At 59.5% G+C, this 21909-nt stretch overlaps 1 protein-coding gene across 1 annotated transcript in view; it reads left to right on the forward strand.

Moving 5' to 3' along the window:
• The window catches only part of LOC117640609 (zinc finger and BTB domain-containing protein 24-like), a 55301-nt gene that overhangs the window by 18000 nt on the left and 15392 nt on the right, over positions 1-21909 (forward strand). Inside the window, exons 3-4 of the mRNA XM_034377217.1 lie at positions 7988-8231; positions 17955-18139. Coding sequence (XP_034233108.1) covers positions 7988-8231; positions 17955-18139 — 429 coding nt within the window. The remainder of the gene's footprint in view (positions 1-7987; positions 8232-17954; positions 18140-21909) is intronic.

Here is a 21909-nt window from a genome sequence, read left to right on the forward strand (position 1 = left end):
GCTAACTTTTCAAAGCCAAACGGTGATTGAGGGCGTTGCATGCGTTGCAGTGCGGTGCAGTGCGGTGCAGGGGCCGCGGCGGGTGTCGAACCCGGCGCCGCGGCGTCCTCTGGGGGGATGGGCGCGGACGGGGCGCGGACGGGGCTGCGGCGGGCACGGCGATCAAAAGAAATATTGCGCCGAGATGCACAACTTGGCGCTGCGGCGGCGCGGCCCCGGCCTCTTCCCTTGCGGGGGGGGGGGGGGGGGGCGTCGGCAAGGAACAACACACGAGGATGTGGGATGCAGACATGTCCGTGGCTCGCCGGGCTGCAGGCTGCAGCAGCGCGGCGCAGCGCGGCCCCGCCTTTTTATTCTCTTTCTTATAAGATAAACCAGACATCCATTTATGCATTCTCGTTCCGCCCCTCTCCCTCTCTCGCTCCGTCTCTCTCCCCATACCCGCCCTTTTCCTTAATTTAGAGCCTGTTTGTAACTTTTGCGCGCTGCTCCGCTTTTGCGCTGTCGGACCGTGATTCTTTTGCCCATAAAAGTGCACGGCGTAATGGCCGGTGGGCAGAGCCACTGGCAGAGCCACGGGCAGAGAGCCCTGCAGCGGCGAAGCCGGGCAGTGCAGTGGCCGGCCTCTGGGTTTTGTTTCAAATCGCGGAGACGGCCGGCCGGCCGACTGGCCGTCCGCTGGAGGGACAAATCAAACGACGGGCTGGCTGGCCGCTCGGGCTGGCCGCTGGCGGTGACACGCCGAGTAGCGGGCGGCGCGGGATTTGGAAGTCAAATACAGTGGCAGGCAGGGCCGCGGGTAAGGGGCAGAGCCGCGCGGAGCGGCCACGTGACCGGCCCGAGGCCCGAGGCGGTCGGAGGCGTGAGTGTGAGTCAGTCACTTGATGGGGGAGCCCGAGACGACGGCGACCGAGTCGGTGGGAGATTGTTTGGAGGGTGCTCGCTCACCTGGCGTGCGCGCCGTGCTCCCGGCGTGCCGCACGCGTCGGGGCTGCCGCGGCTGCCGCGGCGATGCGCAGGCACACTGCAGGGACTGACCTAGGGCAAGGCGGGGCGCGTGTCGGAGGCAGTGCCGTGGCAGTGCCGCGGAGCGCGGACCGAAATAGCGTCTCTCGCGTCGTGGCCGCCGCGCCCCGCCACGCCCCGCCGCGCCCCGCGAGTCGCGACCCGACGACCCGAAGGGGGCCATGCCCGGCGTGGCGATGCTGGCGATGCTGGCCGTGCCCGAGCCGCGGCCCGACCTGCCCCAAGCCCAGCCGCCCGAAATAGTGACCCCCGTTGTCCCCGCCGGCCACGCCGGCCACGCCCAGATGGGCGCCGCGCTCAGGGCCTTCGCGGCTGTTGACCGCTCCCACGACCCCCCCCCCTTCCCTACGGCGTTAAGGGTTGCCGCCAAGGCTCGGGCCGCGGTTCGAATCCCGTCGCCGGCCCTTAATGCTTCTTACCTTTTCGCCGAGAGCGCGCGCCGCGCGGGAGAGAGGCTGCGGAGAAGGTGGCCTGCCTCCCACGCCCGGAGCCCCGCGCTGCTAAAGCTCCCCCCCCCTCCTTTTTAAAGGCAGGGCTGGCAGCGTTAAATAACGCAACAAGACATAACGCTGCCGGGGAAACGGGTTATGGCCTGCGCTTGCAAGTCCCGGCCCTGCCGGCCCATGCAGCCCATGCAGCCCAGCCCGGCCAGTATTATAATTCTTTCTCTCGTTCGTTCATGACCCCTTCTATTCCGTGCTCGCCGCGGCCCGCCTTGCCAGGCCATCGAACGGGGTTTGCGCGGCCGGGCCGAGCCGGGCCGAGCCGGGCGGACCGAAGCAAGCCGAAGGCGCACCGAGCACGCACGGCCTAGGCCATGGCCTAGGCAGCGTCCACGCACGCCGCCCCACCGGGTTGCCTACGGCCCGTGCCGGCACTCGGGGACTCTTTTGTTTGTCGTCCTTCTCCTCCTTCTTCTTCTCTTCCTTCTTCTCCTTCTCCTTCTTGTCCTCGCTGCACCGCAGCCGCCTCCCCGGGGCCGTCTAAGCGGTAGGAGTGTTCCATGTTCCATCGTCGTTTTCTTCATTCTTATATATCGGCGGAGAGCAGCCCGACGTTCGGCGTTGCTTTATTTTTATCTCATTTTTCCGGCCGTCTGTGCTTTGCTCTCTCTCTCTCTCGCTCCGCCGTCTCGCTTCCCGCCCCGCCCGCCCGCGCGCCCGGCTCGCCCGCTCGGAGACAAGAAGGAGAGAGAGAGAGGAGCAGCGTCCTGCGAAAAAGAATGCGCCTTGCGAGGTATGGCCAGGGACTCCACTCCACGATAAACGGCACGGCCCGGGATGCTTCAGTCCGTTGTAGTATTACCCCCCGCTGCGTTTGAGAGATGGAAAATAGTGATTTGGAATAACGAGTGAGCGAAACGGGACTGGCTCTGTGTGTGTGTGTGTGTGTGTGTGTGTGTATGCGTTAGCCGTGCAGCGTCAGGTATAGCGTTAGCGGGCGCTCTCCGCGTCGCGTATCCACGTATCCGCGCGCGCAACAAGATATTAAATATGTGGGGGAATGTGTGCGGATACCCGACCCGACCCGAACTTTGATTTGTCGTCCGAGTGAAATATCATAGAACTGCACGGCAGTCCGCGGCGGCGGGCAGACGCGCAGTGCGCAGTGGTTCTCATTTTGCGGCCTCTTCGGAGTGCCTCTCCCTCCCCGACGCCTTGTGCCTCTTGCCTTGTGCTTTCTGCGTTGTCCGTTGTTTACTCTTTTTTCGCCCGTTCGGCCACGGCCGGCCACGGCGCATTACATGTGATACGATCCACCTTATACGCCACATGCTGACCGAATCGCTCCCCCCCCCCTCTTTCTCCCCCGCGCCCTCCGCGCCGTTTCTTCTCCTTTTCTTTTTGGTTTCGCCCTGCAAACATGCAAATAGTTTCTACGACGTTCTTCACTTCTCCCTGCGTCGATGTTTTCTTTCGTCTGTTTTTTTCTTCCTCTTTGTTTTTTCGTTGTCGTCATTCCTTCTTTTTTTTGTCTTTTTCGCGTCGTGCGCTGCTTGCTCGCTGCGTCCGCTATGGGTGGAGTGCGGAGTGCAGGCGGGTACAGTATTTCTTGGGTCGCTGGGCCGCGCTGCTGCCGCCGCTGCCGCTGCCCGGTGACAATCAGGCCGATAGCAGGCGCAGTAGGCCGTGGTGCTGCAGCAGCGGGCCGCGGACCGTTTGGTCGCTCTGTCTCTGTCGCACCCCTGAGGAACGCCGCAAGGGTGCGACAGAGACAGAGCGACGAGGCGATCCTCCGGAATGGCTGGGCAGGCCGCGCCGCGCCGCGCTGCCCGGTGGCGTGCTTGTAATTTGTTATAATCCCGGCCTGATCTTCGGCACGTGTGCGGCGCGCCACTGGAAGGGTGGCAGTGGCGTAGCAGTGGCGTGGCAGTGGCCTGGCAGCCTGTAATGGGAGACGCGCCCAATATTACCCTGGCGGCGGCGGCGTGACCCACATACTTTTCGGCCCGGCGGTGGCGGTACACTGGCGGTACCGGCGGTAGCCTCAGGTACTCGCCGGGCGGGGCGGCGGGGTGCGCGCACCTGTCTTTGTTTGGTGTCGCCTTCCAGGTGCAATTTTGCTGCGGCTGCCGGGCTGCGCCGAGTTCCGTGGCCGCGCCGCCGCACCGCGCTCCAGGTGCTTTACGTGGCGGGGCGCGGGGCGTGGGTGAGAACGCTGCGGTGCCCGAGGTATCACGAGGTAGCCGCAGTTAGGATGCGCAGGCAGAGTTCAGGCAGCAGCAGTTCAGGATCCAGGCACATTGCACGATCTCCATAGCGCGGCGATGACGGCGGCCGGCGGGGCCGCTGGGGCTGCCGCTGGGGCTCCTCGTCTCGGGGCAATAATGAAACCAATTCCTACCACATCCGGTGACTCAATTCAAATCTAATTTGTGCACCCATTTTATTTTATTATCGTCTAGTTCCTCGCGGCTGGCTGGCTGGCCTGGCGGGCCGAGCGTGGCGGCATCGGCGGCGTGGCTGTGTGCTTCTGCCGGGCTTCCTTGACCTCTGCGGCGAGGCGCGGCGTTGTTCGCGCCGCCGAGTGCCGCCGGTGCCGCCACTGTAGTGCCGCCACCATTCAGTCTCGCAGTCTCGCTCCCTCATTCATCCAAGCGCGTGGCTCGCTGCTGCGGGCCTGCGGGCCGCCAGGCCGCCAGCACGGTCTTCTTCGCCTTGCCGCCGCCTTGCACTGCGGTGCGCGGTGCGCGGTGACGGCTGTCCATCGGTGACACCTCTGCCTCCCCCCGCCGCGCCCCGCCCCCTCCTGCTTCGCGGTCGCTTCGCGGGGCTTCATCCCATATCCAATTAATTTGCCGCGCCTTTTTTTAGGCCTCTCTTTTAACGGCTCCCACATGTGGTACTCGCGGCCTCTCGCGCTTCTCTCTCTCTCTCTCTCTCTCTCTCTCTCTCTCTCTCTCTCTCTCTCTCTCTCTCTCTCTCTCTCTCTCTCTCTCTCTCTCTCCACCACCACCACACACACACACACACACACACACACACACAGATAACACGCGGGCGCGCTGTGTGGCCACCCAGTGTTGTTTCTGAAGGAGATACAGGGAGGGAGGGAGATTCAGGAAGTGTTGTAGAATGCAAGTCAGGTGAGTGGGAGGGGGAGGGGAGGGGGAATGATGTTGGAACGCGTTCTCACCCCGTCGCCACCTCCGCCACCCCCGCGACGCACGCGGGGCGATGCATTACAAAAAAAGAGGTGGCGTTGCATTGTCCGGCCGCTCACGTAGCGTTCTCGGTACCGAGATAGATCAATGCACACAGTGTCCCTTCCGCAACGTGCACGTTATCGTTTTGAAAAATAGACGGGTTTTTTTTTCCTGCCCTCTCTCCTCTGTCTCCCTCCCTCTCTCTCCCACCGCCGCGACGCGCCGCGAGGCCCGGCCGTTGCAGCAGGCTGTCAATTCACCTTCCATGAAAAATAATTATCGTTGGGGGCAGATGCTGGCCGATCGACGTGCTTTTTTGTTCCTTGTGACTTTTTTTCCTCCGCGCCTCTCTCCGTTCCTCGTATTGACGTCCGACCGACTCCTCTGCATATTGTTTTTCTTTCTTGGTTCGGTCGGGTTGCTGATGAGTCGGGATGCTCGGCGGCCTCGGCGGCCTCGGCGGTGCGGGGACGCTTGGAGTGGACGGGCACGGCGGCGCGGCGGCACCGTCCCCGGGACAATGCCCGGCCAGGCTCAAGTGCACCCCTTTCTTTAACCCCCGCCGGCCAGCCCCGCCAGGCCCGCCAGGCCTATCTCTTGCAGCATCGCCAATTCGACCACGCAGCAGACTGATTCCGAGAGCCGTTTCAACCGCTCTGTCCCTCTCGCACCCGAATGGGACGCTCCACGTGTGCGAGAGAGACAGAGCGAGGCCCTGCTCGCCTCGCCCTTTCCCCGCTTGCCCCTTTCTCTCTGCCTTTTGCCGGTTTTCTTGGCCGATTTTCGGCCCCTCGTCCGGAGCCGACCCAAACCTCGGCAGATTGGAGGGAAAAAAAATTGAAAGAAAAGTATTTTGACTGGTGGGTTTCAGCGCTCGTTTCTCGTTTCCGGAGTCACAACAACAGGCAGAGACCCCCGAAATCGCTTTTGTCACCGTGGAAAGGGACATGTATAACGTGTCCACTTTTTTTTTTTCCATCGGCGATGCGGAAGGGTTGAATCACATCGAATAGAGCACATCTCCTTTTTTTCTTCTCCAAATGTATCATGAATGAGTTTAGACTTGTTTCCGCGAGCAAGCAAAAAGGGGGAGCTTAAAAAAAAAAGTAAGACGCAATTATTGAAAACGATCGAGAAAGGGCGGGAAAAGGGGTGTGTTATGAAACATGCGCCCGGCGCCCCGCCCCGCCCCGCCCCGCGGTGCTCGCCGGGCGTTAATGAGAAGATTAACGGCTACTCCGCCGCGGAGGCGCACCTGATGTCCGCGGCCCGACGCGCCGCACGAACCAAGGCACGGCGCCACGCCGCCACGGCGACAAGAAAAATAGACCGGGAATCCCCGAACGGCCCGAAGGAAGGCCCGGAAGGGGTGCCCGAGAAATTGAGAAATATTCCCGGCCGGCCATAAATATTGTAATGAGCGGCGCGGACGGGACGCGCTGATGCACCCGAAAACGCGACCCGTTTTTCCGCCTCGCCCCGTCTTTATTTCGGCCCCGGATGATTGCTTTAACGATTTGAGATTCGCTAGTCGAGGAGGCGGGGGGCGATGGCTCATCTCTTTGCATTCCACTGCCGGCCCGGCCCGGCCCGCCGGCCCAACACACTGTATTAGAATTGTGAAAACATTTCTTTGCCTCTCCTTCAACTTTAATTCCAGCGATTTGGAGCCGCGACGCCCCCGCAGCCCCTCCACTGTGGGAGCCCCATCATGACCATTTCGCCAGAGGTCGCCCCTCTGCTTCGCGCTCTTCAACACCCTCCTCACATTTTTCCCAACCACTCAACATTAAATACTTTCGGAATAAAAGTAAAAAAAGAAAGAGAGAGAGAGAGAGGGAAAACTCCTGGATCTTCTGCTTTGAAAAGCTCCTAAGCACCGCGCGGCCCGCGCCACCCTCACTTTGACCCTCTCCCTTCGCCTCCTCTCTCTCTCTCTCTCTCTCTCTCTCTCTCTCTCTCTCTCTCTCTCTCTCTCTCTCTCTCTCTCTCTCTCTCTCTCTCTCTCTCCCTCTCTCTCTCTCTCTCTCTCTCCTCTCTCTCTCTCGCTCTCGCTCTCTCGCTCTCGCCGGCGTCACGCCCCTTCGGAATAAAAGCTGAGAAGCGGCAATCGCTCGAAATGAGTTTTTTTTTCTCGCTCGGCCCCACCGCTCGCGTGCTTGTCGCGAAAAAGTAACGTTTGGGGCTGTAATTGCCGCTCCGCCACGCCACGCCGCGCTGCGGCGATGAAAGATCGATTTGATAGCAAAAGTGCGGAACACATCAATCAGATCGCACGATAAACCCTTCCGCGTTCTTTTCCTTTTTTTATCCTCCTCGCTGAACGGTCTGCATGAGTTAATGCTGTTTCGTGAAATTAGTTTGGCATGTAGTTTTGTAGCTTTGACGCTCACCAACTCTTTTTTTTTCTCTCATACATTTTTGTTCTACTTCTTTTTATTTCACTTGTAATTTTGGTCTACCTGATTGGGTCTGGCTCCCTTCTTCATTCCAGCCCGACCTAGATTCACCCCTCCCTCCCGTCGCTCTGTCTCTCTCGCACGCAGGGGGCGTGCCGCATGGGTGCGAGAGAGACGGAGCAGCGAAGCGCTGCACGGAGTCAACCCACCGCCGCTCCCCTACCCCTTTCCGCGGCGCGGGCGGAAAAAGGCGCAGATGTTGAGTGAAGCGCGATCAGCTGACGACAGGGCGCGGGTTCGACGCCCGCCACCGCGGCGCCCGTTTTTCGCTTTTTCGTTTTCGGCCTTTTCCCGCGCGGTCACCCCGTCAATCAGCCGGTCCGTGATTGGTCACGAGGCGCGGGGCTTAGCGGAGTCCGCCTTAAGCCGCTTCCATAAATCTGGCCGTCCTAATCTAGTTAAAACAATATAACGGCGGCGCCGTGCGTTCGGTGCGCTGTAAATCGCCCGGGCCGGCCGTGCCCTGGCCATGCCGCGGCCCGGGATGCACGCCGCGGCCTCCTTAGACCCGAGGAGGCCGCGATTTCCTAAGTTCGGCCCGAGTTGTTGTGGCCTCGCGAGTCGTTAAACATGACTCGAGCCGAGCGCTTGACCCCGCCAATGGATTCCTCGTTCGGAGAGCAATCCATTGGTGGGGTCACACGTTCGGTTCGAGTCCTGTTTAGTGACTCTGGAGCTCGAAGCGCGTTCGGGACTTTGGCCGCCTCCGTCGGTCTCCTGGCCCACTGTGCTGGGTTTCCCTGTCCCCGGGGAGGGCCTGACCTTTGACCCCGTTGCAAGCGAGGCAAGCAAGGCGTCGGCGAGAACCCCAGAATGAGTGCCCGCTCCTCTGTTCCATGTGGCGTCCCACCAACTGGTCTCTCCGTGGCTCGCCCAGATCTTCATGCACAAGTCCGCCATGCAGCTGGCGGGCCGCGACCTGGGCCGCGGCGACATCAAGCCGCACCAGTGCCAGCAGTGCCTCAAGTCCTTCTCGTCCAACCACCAGCTGGTGCAGCACATCCGCGTGCACACCGGCGAGAAGCCCTACAAGTGCTCGTACTGCGAGCGCCGCTTCAAGCAGCTCTCCCACGTGCAGCAGCACACGCGCCTGCACACCGGTGAGTACACTGCCGCGGCGCTGGCGCGCTGGCGGGGCGGACGTCGCGGACCCCGTCTCGGTGGCGGGGCTGTGGCGGTCCTACACCCGCAGCGCGCGGCGCGCCCCGGTGGACGAATGCCAGTGTCTGTTATTGTTAGCCGTTCCTGGAGGCTTCCGGTTCCGGCTTCCGGCTCGGACGCGCGGCTGAGAACCGGACCGGCTCGGCTCGGCTCGGCGCCAGGACGTGGACCAGCGCGGCGAGGACGGCGACGACGACGGCCTGGAGTCCTGGAGGCGCCGGAGGCGAGGGTGGCAGCCTTCGCGAGAGTGTGTCCTTGTAACGCCGGCACCCGCACGGCCAAGCAGCTCGCAGTGTGGTGTTCCTTTTTGTGCTGGTTCTTGTTGGGAGGGGCGCGTCGCCGCGTTGAGGTAGGGGGCGAGGTACCGCTCAGGCTCGTCGCGCGGTGCGCGCGGTGCGAGACGCAAGCAGTGGTCCTCCCGGCCCGCACGCCCTCTCTAAACGCTTTTGGTTGTTTTTGTTTTGTTGTGGTGCTGCCCGCCGCCTGTCCGGCCTGACACCGCCTTCGCCCTGCAGGTGAACCCGCCAACAGGTGCGAGCAGAGGCAGCAGAAGCTGCAGTCTCAGGGTGAGTGCCGGCGTGCCGGCCTGCCTAGGCGCGTCGGCGTGCCGCGTGCCGCCGAGCCGCCCCGGAGGCCGGCCTGGCCCACTGGCCGCGGCGGCGCCCCGGTTAGTGGGGTGGACGTCGAGGACGTCGTGGGCGCGACCACGCCGTCGACGCCCCCCTCGCCGCCCAACCTCACACCGGGGAGCTGGCAAGGCCGGCCCCCCGGGGTCCAGGAAGTAGGAGGAGGACCACTGTCTCGCGGGGCGGGAGTGCGAGAGAGAAAGAGCTAGATACCACGTCTAGGCGGTCGGTTCCATCGGTTCCGCACCCTATTTTGCGCCTTTCTAGTTCCTGCCGGTCCATTCTTTCAGCCCGGCGTACAGTGTACCGAAGGGCTGACGGGAAGGCCTCGCCAAACTTCACCAAATCCCGACATAATGACGGCCGGCGCGGCGGACGGGTAGACGGGGAGGGGGAGGGGGAGAAAAAGAATGATCGAAAGTCGAGTGGAGTGAGCTATTGGCTGTCCAGGTTGCAAGTCGCGTGACTCGACGCCCTTTAAACGGCGAAGCGAAGCGTTGCCGCGGTCGCTCCGCTTTCTTTTCTTTTTTTCATTTTTTCGCGGAAGTGCGGCAGTATCAGGGAATCGGTCGCGACGTAATGAAGCATTCTTTTGCAGTGCGGGGGCGGCCAGGGCAGTGTGGCCGTGGCGTGGCCGACGCCCCTCGTCCGCGAAGCGGAAAAAAGATTGTGTGCACGGCCGGGGTGTGGACTATGGACAAAACGTATTAAGGACGAACGGCGATTTTGTAATCACGACCTTGAAAGCACGCGTGGGTGGGGGGCGGCCCGGTCCGCGGCCGCCCGCTGCGTTCCGTTTAGCGGCTACTTTTTAATATCGAGGAATACGGAATTAAATTGAATGGAGAGACGTTAGAGGCGGCGCAACAAGCCGAGATTGGGGAAGGGAAGAAAAGTGAAAAATCGCGCGTCGAAAAATGTGGGGCGCGCTGTGTGACGGGCGGACGGATTCAAGGGCCGATTGAGTCCGCCTGACCCAATTCCCCAAATTCGGCCGGGAAATCAATGTCCCGGACCGAGTCAAATTATTGGGTGGCCTGCTGGGCGAGTCCGAAGAGTCGTCGTAACGTCGCTCTGTCTCTCTCGCGGCGCTGCGAACCGCCCCATGAGTGCGACAGAGACAAAGCGACGCCGAAACGACTCTTGGGAATCGGTCTTCTAGGGAGCGTGTGCCAACCCGGCCCAGCCCAGCCCCAAATCGCCTCGCCATCGCGGCGACTTCGCCCGGCCGTCGTCACGGACTCGCGCAGCACTGCGGCGACGTACTTGGCCCGAATAAACAATAAAAATAATCGACTTTGGCTTTCTTTCCCCGCTTTCGTCTCATGGCGCTCCTCTTTATTGGCCCATCCCATTCCCTTCGGCCTGCAGTTGGCTGCCGTTGGCTGCCGTCGCCGCAAGACGGGGACAGGCCCGAACCGCCCCGCCGCAGTGTCTCCCAGCCACTACTTGGAGGAGGCGGAGGTACACTACGTTATTGGCCCCGTATATCAGTTTTATTATCAAGTCTGTTCGTCACGCTGTCCTCGCCCCCCCCCCTCTCCACTTTTCCCCCGGCATGGCGACGCGCCGCGACTCGGTAATCATAGGCCTTCAATTATTTTCATGACGGATCCCCATTTTTCGTGGTGGCCGAGGCCGGCTTCGGCTTCCGCGTCCACAGCGCGCGGTGCGGCGCGGTGCGGCGCGCCCCGGAGCACGAGAAGAATGCCATGTATATTTACACGCTGGCGGCGAGGGGCGTCTGATGGCAGTCATTTGGCGGCTATTATCGGCCGGCGATGCCGCCACGCCACGCCGCGCCGCGCCCTGCCCGCCGAGGCCCTGGCCGTGGACGTCGCGGCGCGGCGGCGCTCGCGTGCTGCGGTGTGTGGCGGCGCGGCGGGCTGGCGGCCACGGCGCGCTGCGGTGCGGTTCGGCTCGGCTCGGCTCGGCTCGGCTCGGCGCAGTCAGCCATTCGGCGTGGCCGGAAGGAAGGAAGTCTTCGCTTGGTTTTATTGTGGCCGGTCGGTCGGCCAGTCCCAGGGCCGCTGCTGCTGCTGCCGCCGCCCCGCGCGTCGCGCCCCGCCCCCACGGGGCCCCTTCTTTTTCTGGGAAAACAACGCCCTCGCGCCTACACTGTCACCAGCGGCGTGGTTGGCTTGTTTGGCCGGTCTCCCGACGGTGGCGCCGGCGCCGGCACGTTTTCACAGCCTGAGACGCCGGCGCGCCGCGCCCCCCGCGCTTATCCGTCACTGACACTTTTCCTGATTAATTCCTTGGGGGCTGTCGCCGCCTTGCCGCCTCCCCGCCGCCCCCGCCGCCCCCGCCGCGCGCGCGCTTTCCGATGACACGCAAGTGCATTCTCATTTTTGTGGCGGCGGGGCGACGACGGCGGTGGGACGCGGCCCAGGTGGCTCGCCGCTCCTCGGCGGGGAGGGGAGGGGGGAGGGGGTCACGGGGCATGGCGGGCAAATAAGCAATCGTGTCCAGCGGCGCTCATTGGGCGCGGCGGGCTGCCTTTAGGGCTGCCTGCCATCGACCGGCCGGGCGTGCCGTGGCGGTCAGCCACACGGCGAGCTCATCCTTCGTCCTCCGCGGTCTCAGCAGTGGTGTTGTCTCTCTCGCACACCGCAGGACGGCCCACGAGTGCGAGAGAGGCAGAGCACTGACGTAGGCGGTCGACGAGTGCGAGAGCGTGGTGGACACGGCGGCCAATTTTGTTCCGCGGACACTGAGGGATGCGGGCGAGGCGGGCGTGACGACGGGGCACTTGGTGACGCGGCGCAGGTTCGCCCGCCAGCCCTCCTAGTCCCTTAACGCGGCCGCCGCCCCCTCCAGTCATTTTTCTTTCCTTTTAGGAATTTTACGGCCGTCGTGTGCGGTGGCGGCTCCGTGGTGGCCGGCCCTGCGCGGCCCGGCCCGGGCGAAGGGGTTTATAGACACATTTTTAAGCGACGCGCGTAGCGGGGCGGGGCGGGGCGGGGCGGCGGTGATGGCGCCCCGTAAGTGTCGCAGGCGAGGGACGACGCGGGGCTTACGGGGTCATAATTCAGCAGACTCGTTGATGCGTGGAGGAGGTTGGAGGTTGGCGCGGCACGCCACTGCCAGGCCGTCGTCGGGGCGCTCGGCGGTTGCACGCCGACTCCCGGCGGCCTGACGCTGTCTCCGCCGAGCTACAAGCAGTTTGTCAGCGTGCCCAGCGTCCAGCGGGGACGCGCTGCCAGACTCCAGGGCCGCCACCGTAATGTCTTTCGGCGAGGGCGTCGCGACGGCTCGGCGACTCGTGTTCATAAAAAGGGAAAAAGGAATGATAAAAAGGGCGCTCCGCCGCCGCGTCCTTCGCGCCTTATTAAGCCCTTAGGGAATAACAAGTGTGACGACTTGCTCGCCTTTTCGCGCCTTTTCGCCGTCGCCCGTTTCGAAAGGCCTTTCGACTTGTTTTGGCGCGCTTTCTCGCTGCGACCTTAATCGCCGCCTGGCTATGCATCCCCTTCCCTCGCCGCGTATCTCCTTCATCTCGCCCTTGTCTGCGGCCTCTGCCTTGGCCTCCGCCGTGGCCTCTGCAGCGCTGCACCGCCCCGCGCCAGCATATTCGCGGTTCCAACTTTCCGACAGTTTAAAAATGCTACTGAAGCCAAAATTACGAGCGTCGAGGGAGGGCGAAAAAAAGGAGCGGAGTTAAGTGTGCGGACGGGGCGGGCGGAGCGGCCAAGAGGGAACTGGGGCGTGCGGGGCGGCCCCGCCCGGCCCGCCTCAAGGACATTTAGTACGGCAACATGAAGGAAGGGGTTGTTGCTCCGCGCAGCTCCGCGCCGCCTTGTTGTGCTCGCCCTGTTTTTCCTGTTTTCCCCTTTTTGTTATAATTATTTTTATTCGAGTTGGCTAGCGCTCGCCCCTTTGCCACCGCCGCGTCGGCTCGGCGCGCTGTGCGATGCTGTGCGATGCTGTGCGCGCACCCCTGCGGCGCGGCGCGGGGTTCGAATCCAGCCTGAACGGGGGTGTACTTTAAAAGCTAGTTTCTGGTTGAACACACACACTCGCACACGCGGAGGGCGGCCATGTCAACAGAATTGCATTGCCAGTGCCGGCGCGGCCAGCGCGGCACGCACGATAGTGCAACCCCGCGACCCCCGCCCCGCCACCCTCCAACTATTTCCTCATATTATATACAGCAGCATGCAATTTAGCGCCAAAGTCCCGGTGGCGGTGAAGGGCGAGGGCGAGGCCTAGCGCGGCGAGTGGCAGCACCGCAGCGGCAGCGCTGGCGGACGGACGGACTGGACAGGATCGGGACGGACACGGAGGGGACGAGCGGGGTACCCGAGTCCGGCTTTGCAGTGCAGGGACACTGTCTGCCATCATGGACTCCTCTCGGGTTGCAGGCCCAGGCCCCGCCCCGCCGCGTCGATGACATCCATTTCAGAGCCATCCCTCCCCTCCTATTTTTTTTCTCCCTCTCCGCGTCCCATTTTTTCTGTGGGTTTTTCTACGGGCCGCGTGGGTGCGTGGGGGAGCCGCCGCGCCTCGCCACGCCGCGTGGGGGTGGTGGTGGGGGGTTGGGCCTGGTGGGGGCGGTGGTGGTGGGGGCGGTCCGGTACCGGCTAGGCTGCTCTCGCCTCAATCGGCATCGCCCTAGCATCGCCGCATCGGCAGGGTTCGTGTCGTGACAGAGGCTCAAGCTTATGTAGGGCGCAAAGGCCAGACCCTGCCTGCCCTGCCTGCCCTGCTCGTCGACCGCTCGTGTCAAAAGTTTTTCGCCGCCCTTCAGCGGACTGATTATGAACAGAGTCTGTCTGCCTCGCACCCACGGGGCGTTCCGAAAGGGTGCGAGAGAGACAGCGCCGCGTTCGGATTCGCCTCCGCCACCAGCCCGGCGCCTTGGAGCCCCCCGTCCCGCTGACAGTGTGGTGGCCGTGCTGGCCGTGCCGGCTGCCTCGGCCAAATGAACGCAAGGCCGGCCCGAGCGGTGTCACATTATTTTCTTTTTGCCGGAATGAACTCTTTCCGTGCGGTCCGGGTGCGGTCCCCGCCCGGGGCCACAGCCACCGCGGGGCCCCCGAAATTGTCGCCAGCATTTCACGAACGGAGAGCTTCTCATAGTGGAAGGCGAGGCTGGCGATGCTGGCGAAGGCGCGCCCGATGCTTCCGCCGAGCGGGCATAAATCAAACATCACGACTTCCTCTAAAACGCTTCTTTCTTTTTTCCCTCTCTGTCTCTCGTTGTCTCGTTTCTTTCCCCCTTTCTTATTCCGCCGTTCTTTATGCGCCGACTCGTTTCTTTGCGGCCGAGGAAAAGGAAAGAGGGACCTAGGTGCCGTCATATATTCACCTCATTCTTTTGTGTTTTCCCGTGTAGCACACACGCGCGCGCGCGTCTGCGTGCGTGTGTGTGTGTATGCGCGCCGCGCGGCAGACAACCAGTTTAGACCTTATTCGCAGCGCGCGGGGCGATGTAGGCACTATAGGCAGATAAGCAGGCCGCCGCTGGTCGCGAAAGGCTTTGGTCAAGCCGTGGGAAGGAAGCATATTTGGAGCCTTGCACAGGTTAGTGCCACGCGGTGCCACGGCAGCAAAGTGTCATCGTTAAAATTCCGTGCACACGTCGTTGGCAAACACAAAGCGTGCGCCTAGACGGGCCATTCGTCTTGTCCTTGTCGCGCACGTCACTCGGCCACTGCTTTCCCTTCTTCGCGGAATTTTTATCTCGCCCTTATTTACGTTTTTCCAGGTAAACACCTTTTTTTTCGCGCGCCCCGAGCGGCCCGCCTCCAGCGCTCCTTTTCCTAACGTCATTTCCGCAATAAAATATGAAAATCGTCGCACTGCCTTCGTGCCTCGCCGCGTTGTAGATGCAAATAAGATTTTTTTTTATTTTGCTTTTTATGTGTCTGTTTGCTGGAAATATTTTGCTCCGGCTGTTGCTGCTGGCCTGGCCGGCCGCTCCGCACCCCGTTGACGGGCCTGTGTCCTGGAGTGTCCTGGAGAAGCCGAAGGCCGAGAAAACAGCGGCACGAACCGTTGGCCTCTTCTAGGCTCGGCTCGCGTTAATTTGCGCCAGACGATGCCAATTTTTGCCGACTTGTTTTAATGGGGTTTTAACTGCCCCCGTGATTTGTTCACACCTTCGGCCGGCCGGCCCTACTCCAAATTAACGAGGAAAGGCCCCCTCCCCCTTCCCCTCCCTCGCCTATGGCGCCCTTTGTGACTTCTCCCCCAATATTTTTCGACAACTTGTTGATTTTCGTGTTTGCACTTGGTGTCTGCAAACAGGGTGGGCCGAGGCGAAGCTTCTAAGCGGACGGCAAAAAAGGCCTCTTCGGCGTCCGTCTACACTGCAAACTGAATGGAAAGACATTACGCCAAAATGTGGCGAGACAAAAAGTCTCGCCACATTTTGGCGATACTTTCATGTCTCGCCACAATATGGTCAGATTCAAATGTCTCGCCAATTTATGGCGAGACTTTTTTGTCTCCCCAAAAATTTGGGCCCCAAAAATTATTTAAATAGGGTAGGCAATGCATGGATTCATAGCAAAATACATAAACTACTGCATTATTCACAAAATTCACGAGAAATCATTTCTGATCACCACTGATAGTTGTTTGACCCACTGGGGACTCTCAAGAGTAACGCTGTTTGTTTCGCTCATAAACCAAGAGGTGCGTCTTCACATAACAGGGCCGCTCACATTCAGTTTCATTGAAATCAGATTGTACTCACAATAATCACAGTAGCACTGTGGCTATGAAAAAATTTGCAGGCAGGTTGAGAGTTGATTCATCCAATAAAGATTGTCTACAAACATGTAGCTTTGAGTACTGTACAACTTAGCCCAGAGAACAGATGGTGCAGACTGTTGATGAACTTAACATTTTGACAGTTCTCCTTTTTCACACGCAGTTTGACAATAGCTCGAACGATTAAAAGACATCTTCGCAAACAGATAACCCAGTTTTGGGAACAGTCGTCATTGCTCGAAACTAGGAAAAACTAAATTATATCGTTGCAAGTCAAACAATCGCTCAGAGGCTGGCAGCCATTTTAGAGGCTATGTTTTTGTTTTTGGACAGAAGAGGTTATGGGGAGTTATGGGCGTGACGATTTAGATTCAGATTCGGGTTGGGAAATTATACGCATGACCAAACCAGTATTCGCAGTCACATCCTCACATCTCGTAAACAAAATAACCTGAGGAAATGGCCGCTGGTTATCATGTTTTCCTCCCGACTTTGCATCAATAAAATTAAGTTTTTTCTAGTTTGGAGCGATGACGACTGTTGCCAACTGGGTTATCTGTTCGCGAAGATGTCTTTTTATCGTTCGAGCTATTGTCAAACTGCGTGTGGAAAAGGATAATTGTCAAAATGTTTAGTTCATCAACAGTCTACACCATCTGTGCTCTGGACCAAGTTGTACAGTACTCACAGCTACATGTTTGTACACAATCTTTATTGGATGAATCAACTCTCAACCTGCCTGCAAATTTCTTCATAGCCACAGTGCTACTGTGATTATTGTGAGTACAATCTGATTTCAATGAAACTGAATGTGAGCGGCCCTGTTATGTGAAGACGCACCTCTTGGTTTATGAGCGAAACAAACAGCGTTACTCTTGAGAGTCCCCAGTGGGTCAAACAACTATGAGTGGTGATCAGAAATTTTTTCTTATGAATTTTGTAATAATGCGTAGTTTTCTATTTTGCCATGAATCCATGCATTGCTACCCTATTCAATAATTTTGGGTCATATTTTGGCGAGACAAAAAAGTCTCGCCATAAATTGGCGAGACATTTGATTTGACCATATTGTGGCGAGACATGAAAGTATCGCCAAAATGTGGCGAGACTTTTTGTCTCGAAGCTCCAGAGGCGTAAAGGCCTCTAGGAGTCGTCTAATTTGCTCTTTCAGCTTCGCGCACTGCCGGCCGATGGCTCGGCACCCCTTTCCGCAAAACACCGCACTTTTTTTGTCTCCTTTTTCTGTTACTATTCGCCCCGAGGCAGTCTCGTCTTGATTCCGCGTGTGAGAATGCCCCCGGGCTGGCACAGATATCGCGGACACCTTGTCCGCTCCCCTCGTCCCCCATGCTGGCCGAGCCCGTCGCCTTCCTCTAAAACAATACCCTTCCTCGCCACAATTAACGTCATCTTTTTTTTTCCTTGCTTCCCTTTGCGGCTCGGAACCGCTTCCGTGTGTTCGTCTTCCGACCTGGCCGACCTGGACCGGATAAAACAAAAGCAAGGGCTAGCCGGCGCATCGCGGCCGCCGGCCCCGCCTGATGCTACATTCGTATGCAAATGAGACGAAAGTGCGCGTTGCCCCCGAAGGAAGTCTGCCAGAATTTCAGCGCGCCAGACTCTCGGATCCGTGTGTGTCCTTTTCTTTTTTGTTCGTGTGGAACGTCTCGAGGGAAAGAGGTGGCCGGCGCTCGTTCGTGTCATCGTATCCCCGATGAGGCGAAGCAGGGCGACGCAGGGCGAAGCGTCGTCATTGTTCAGCTTAAAGACAAAGCCCGGCCGTCTTGCAACCCTTCATTATGCTTCTTTTTGCCCGAGCTCGGTGTGTGAGAGGGACCTTCCCTGCATGCGTGTTCCTTGCAGCAGGCCAAACGCGACGCAGATTCGCACCACCACCTCGCTTCCAATCGCCTCGACCTTGACCCCGTGTCGCACCTATTTTTACTTTTCCTTTTTTTCCGCCCGTTTCCCGAGCTGCTCCGATTTTTACTTGGCCTGCCAGTCACGATGAAAGGCTCTCGATTAAACCGGGGAGGCGGGGGCGTGTGGGCGGCGGCAGCGGCGGCAAAAATGTGGGTCGTGCGCCCGTAATCGATGAATAGGACCACCCGTTTTTTACCCTCATTGCTCTCCCGCCAATTCCTAACTCTTTGTCGACCACACCAGTCATGATTATTATTTTTTCTTTGCGTGGGATTGTCAGTCAGGAACCAGCACAAAAAAAAAAGAATACCAGATTGAATGATGGAACGCAAGCTGCTTGTCCGGAGTGGGTTCGATTTTGGCAGTGCCGTGACCGTGGCTTTGGTTTTGCAGGTGAGCGGCCCTACAAGTGCCACCTCCCGGAGTGCGGGCGCGCCTTCATCCAGCTGTCGAACCTGCAGCAGCACCTCCGGAACCACGACGCCCAGGTGGAGCGCGCCAAGAATAGGCCGTTCCACTGCAACATCTGCGGCAAGGGCTTTGCCACGGAAAGTTCGCTAAGAACGCACACCTCCAAGGTAAATATCACACACAGGGGTGGCGAAAAGAGAAAGAAAAAGACATTCTTCTGCAAATGTTTATACTTATTTTAAAAAAAAACAGCACACGTAGCTTTTTTTGTGATGAGATTCGCATGGTAAAGATTGAAGCACACATTGTTTTATGTTGTTTTATCGTTCACTTAGAATCGTTTCGAGTGCAAAGTCGTGCATGTACACCTTTATTTCTTTTTTTTTTCTTTCGAAATGTAAACTTACTTCCATATTTTGGAGTTGAATGGTGCCTCGACATGCTCCAAGCGTTTCAAAACGTGCCTTTAGATTTTTTAATAATTTTGTGCTGCCCTTCTGTTTATGATTTTTTTCTCTAGTTTTCAAGTTGTTGTTTGTACATTGTACAAATTGATTCCCATGCAACCTCTTTTTTGTTTTCTTTGTAGTGCGTTTGTACACAGAAGCGCTTAGAGGATCCGCTTGGAACGGCAGCACCGACTAGAGTACGCTATGACATTTTTGTATATATTTTTACTCGCACGCCAAAAACTCTGCATGCCTGCTTGGTGTCTCCTCCGGGGCGCATGCCGCCTACTCGGCCTACACTGCTACACGGGGCAATCGGGAACTGAATCCTCTCATCAAGCTCGGGATGTCCGCGTCAATCGTCCAGGTGGCGCAGTGGGCCAGAAGACCGGTGGAGGCGGCCGAAAGTCTAGACGCGTTTTAAGCTCCAGAGCCGCTAAATGGGACTCGAACCGAACGTCTGACCCCACCAATGGATTCCTCGTTCGGAGAGCAATCCATTGGTGGGGTCACACGTAAAGTTCGAGTCCCATTTAGCGTCTTTGGAGCTCAAAACGCGTCCCGGATATTGACTGCCTCCACCGATCTTGTGGCGGCCAACTGTGTGGCCCACTGTGTGGCGTCCTGGCGGCCAGGCGGTGCACCACTCGATGATTGCGAGGTGATTCGAGGTGTCTCGCCCTTCCGTCGGCCTGTCTGCCTCCTGCTGACGAGTTCATTCATTCGACGCGCCCGGCCAGCAGCCAGCCCAGGCAACCCATTCAAGGCCGTAAACCGTTTCGTTTGACCCAGAATCGGGAAGAGGAGACGAGACCGCTGGACGGGTTGCGTCGTGGTGAGCCCCTCTCGGTCCCTCTCGGTCCCTCTCGCACGCCACATGTCGGGGCCGGCCGGGCTTACACCTGTAGGTGTTACCGTCACACTCAACACCTGTCGCCCCCTCCCCCCTCCCCCCTCGCCGCAGCCGGGCCCACGCGCCGCGTACCCCTTCCCCGCTCACCCGCGCGCGGTCGCTCGCTCTCTCTCTCTCTTTTACTCGCGAGCGACCCACGCACTGGCGTCTCTCTCCCCCCAAATGAAGACAATCAGACCAAGAAATGAATCCGACGGAATGAATCCAGTGGCCACAGGGGGGAGGGCAATCCGGTGCTGGCCGGACAACACACCCGGCTTGTGCCACACACACACACACACACACGCACGCTCACGTTCCGGATGAAATATGCGTGCGAGCCGACTCGCTATGTAACCGGTCGTCTAAATGCATCGTGCTGCTTTACTGGCAGGCGTCCTTGACTTGTGTTTGCAGACAGGTAAATTACCCTGGAAAGAAAAAGTGCGTTGATTCGGGCGGGGGCGGGCGCGGCAGTCGTGGTTTAGTTCGCCGAAAGTTTCTCACCCATTTTATTTTCACCCTCTTTTCGTGGCCGCCGCGGCTGGTGCCGGTGTGCCCCCCGGGCCGGGGAGGGCTAATCAATTAGTGGCATCATTTTTTGGGCGTGTCGGCCGCGAAATCGGTAACGGGGGGTCCCTGGGTCGCTGGCATGTAATGGCCGGAAAAGTGGGCATTTCGTGTCGACAGGTGTTCTGCCCCTTTTGTCTCTCCGTCTCTCTCGCAATATAAACTCAATGTCCGCCGTATCTTTGATCTGTAAATACTCCGGGCGACCAAATGATGGGTTGGCTCTCGGTTTGTTCGCTCCTTGTAATTTATTCTTTGTGTGTACACCCCTTGGACGCCGGGCGGGCCGGGCGGGCCGGGCGGGCCGGGCTAGAGATGCTACACGGTGGACGCGCGCTCGTCCGTGCGTGGCCCTGGCGTGGCCCTGGCTGGCCGGGCGTGGCCGCCGATCGGTTTGCTCTCTTCCGCCAGTTTTCCAGGACAGTTGACGCGACGCGGCGGCAGGGCGCGGCCGATTAGAGGCAGCAAGAGTCGCTCTGTCTCTCTCGCACCTCACGGGACGCCCCATGAGTGCGAGAGAGACAGAGCGACGGAAACTGCTTTCAGTGTGCTGGCTGTGGCGCCCTGGCGTCCTGGAACCGCGCTGGGCGTTCCGGCTGAGAGGGAAGGGGAGGGCTGAAGCAGGCTGAAGCAGCTGAAGGCGAACAGGCCGGCCGCGCCAAGGGCTCATCCTCGCTGATCCCCGCAGCCGAGGCCCTTTTTTGAGGTCCTTAAAGGGCCTGACGCTCGCCGCCAGCCTCCCTTGGCTCATCCATTACCAAAAAATAGATTGGTTCGCAGATAAGTGAAACGAAGGGCCAGAGGGACCAAGGACTCCAGGACACACCTCATGGCGCTCCCGGCAAAAGACTGAGCAGGCACCCCAGGGCCCGGCCGGGGTCCCCGCGCCCTTCGCCAAGGGCGTGTGTGGGTCAGCCACCCCGCGCGGGGCCGCCCTCCCCCGCTCGCTGGAGCGGCAAAACCTTAATTTTCCGTTTTTCTTGGAGATGATTCCCCGTTTCCGCCTTCGGACAGCGCCGGCCAGCGCGGCCCCGCGGGGGGAGGGGCGCCCTTTAGCCTTTAGCCGCCTCATTGGATTGGAGGGCCAAATCGGACGGATGAAATTACTTTTATTCGCATTTTTGGATTAGGAATCCGCATGTATTTCTCCCTAAGGCGTGTGATTTTTATGCCTTTTTTCTTGTTTTTGCTTTTTTTTTGCGCGCGAAGAGATAAGGAAAAGGGTCGAGCGCGGAGGGCGGCGCCGGAGGGCAGGGCGGCGCTACCTTTCCGATTGCCAGAAGATGCCCAGGGGCCGAAGGGTCGAAGGGTCGCCGAGGTCCGGCGGCGTAAGGGTCGGCCAGCGGGGGGGCAACTTTGTTGTCGCCAGGGCTGCCATCACTCCAAATGTAATATCCCCGCACGAGCCCGCGTGCATCTCACAGACGGCCAAACAAAGTTACGTTACTTTTTAACGAGATTTTTCACTTATGCGTACCGTTTTCGGCGTTTGCGCGCGGGCTCCCAAAAAGCGCGTAAAAGTGTAAAGTTGGTCGGCCTGGAGGAATACCCGGCTTGCCCACCCTGCCGCTCATAACGGGCAACCAATATGACAGGGATAAACTAACAGAAAAATGGATCGGTCCCTTCCGACGAGATCCCGTGGGATGGGCCCTGGGAGGGAGGGAGGGTGTCTCTTCACACTAGACACCCTCCCCCCTCCACTCCCTTCCTGACCAGCCTGATAATTCTTTGCGATAAATCACGCCTCTCACCCGTGCACCCTTTCCCTCCCCGTGGCCATTTATTATTTCGGTGGTTTTAGTCCTCGCCGCGCGTTTCGCTGCGTGCTGTGGTTCGCGCCCCGCCGCCGCCTTCACTTTTTTTCCTATCATTGCGTAATCAGGCGCCTCTTTATTTGGGGCAGGCGGTGCCGGGGCTCGAACCCGGGCCCGCCAGAATGGCAGAGCGGAGCGCGAAGCGAAGGAGTTCGTTTCCGGTCATCTTTCGGCCGGCGAAATGTAGCGCCCCGGGGACGCGACGGCGT

This window comes from Thrips palmi, unplaced genomic scaffold (genome assembly GCF_012932325.1).
Source record: "Thrips palmi isolate BJ-2018 unplaced genomic scaffold, TpBJ-2018v1 HiC_scaffold_1, whole genome shotgun sequence".
NCBI classification, from domain to species: Eukaryota; Metazoa; Arthropoda; class Insecta; order Thysanoptera; family Thripidae; genus Thrips; species Thrips palmi.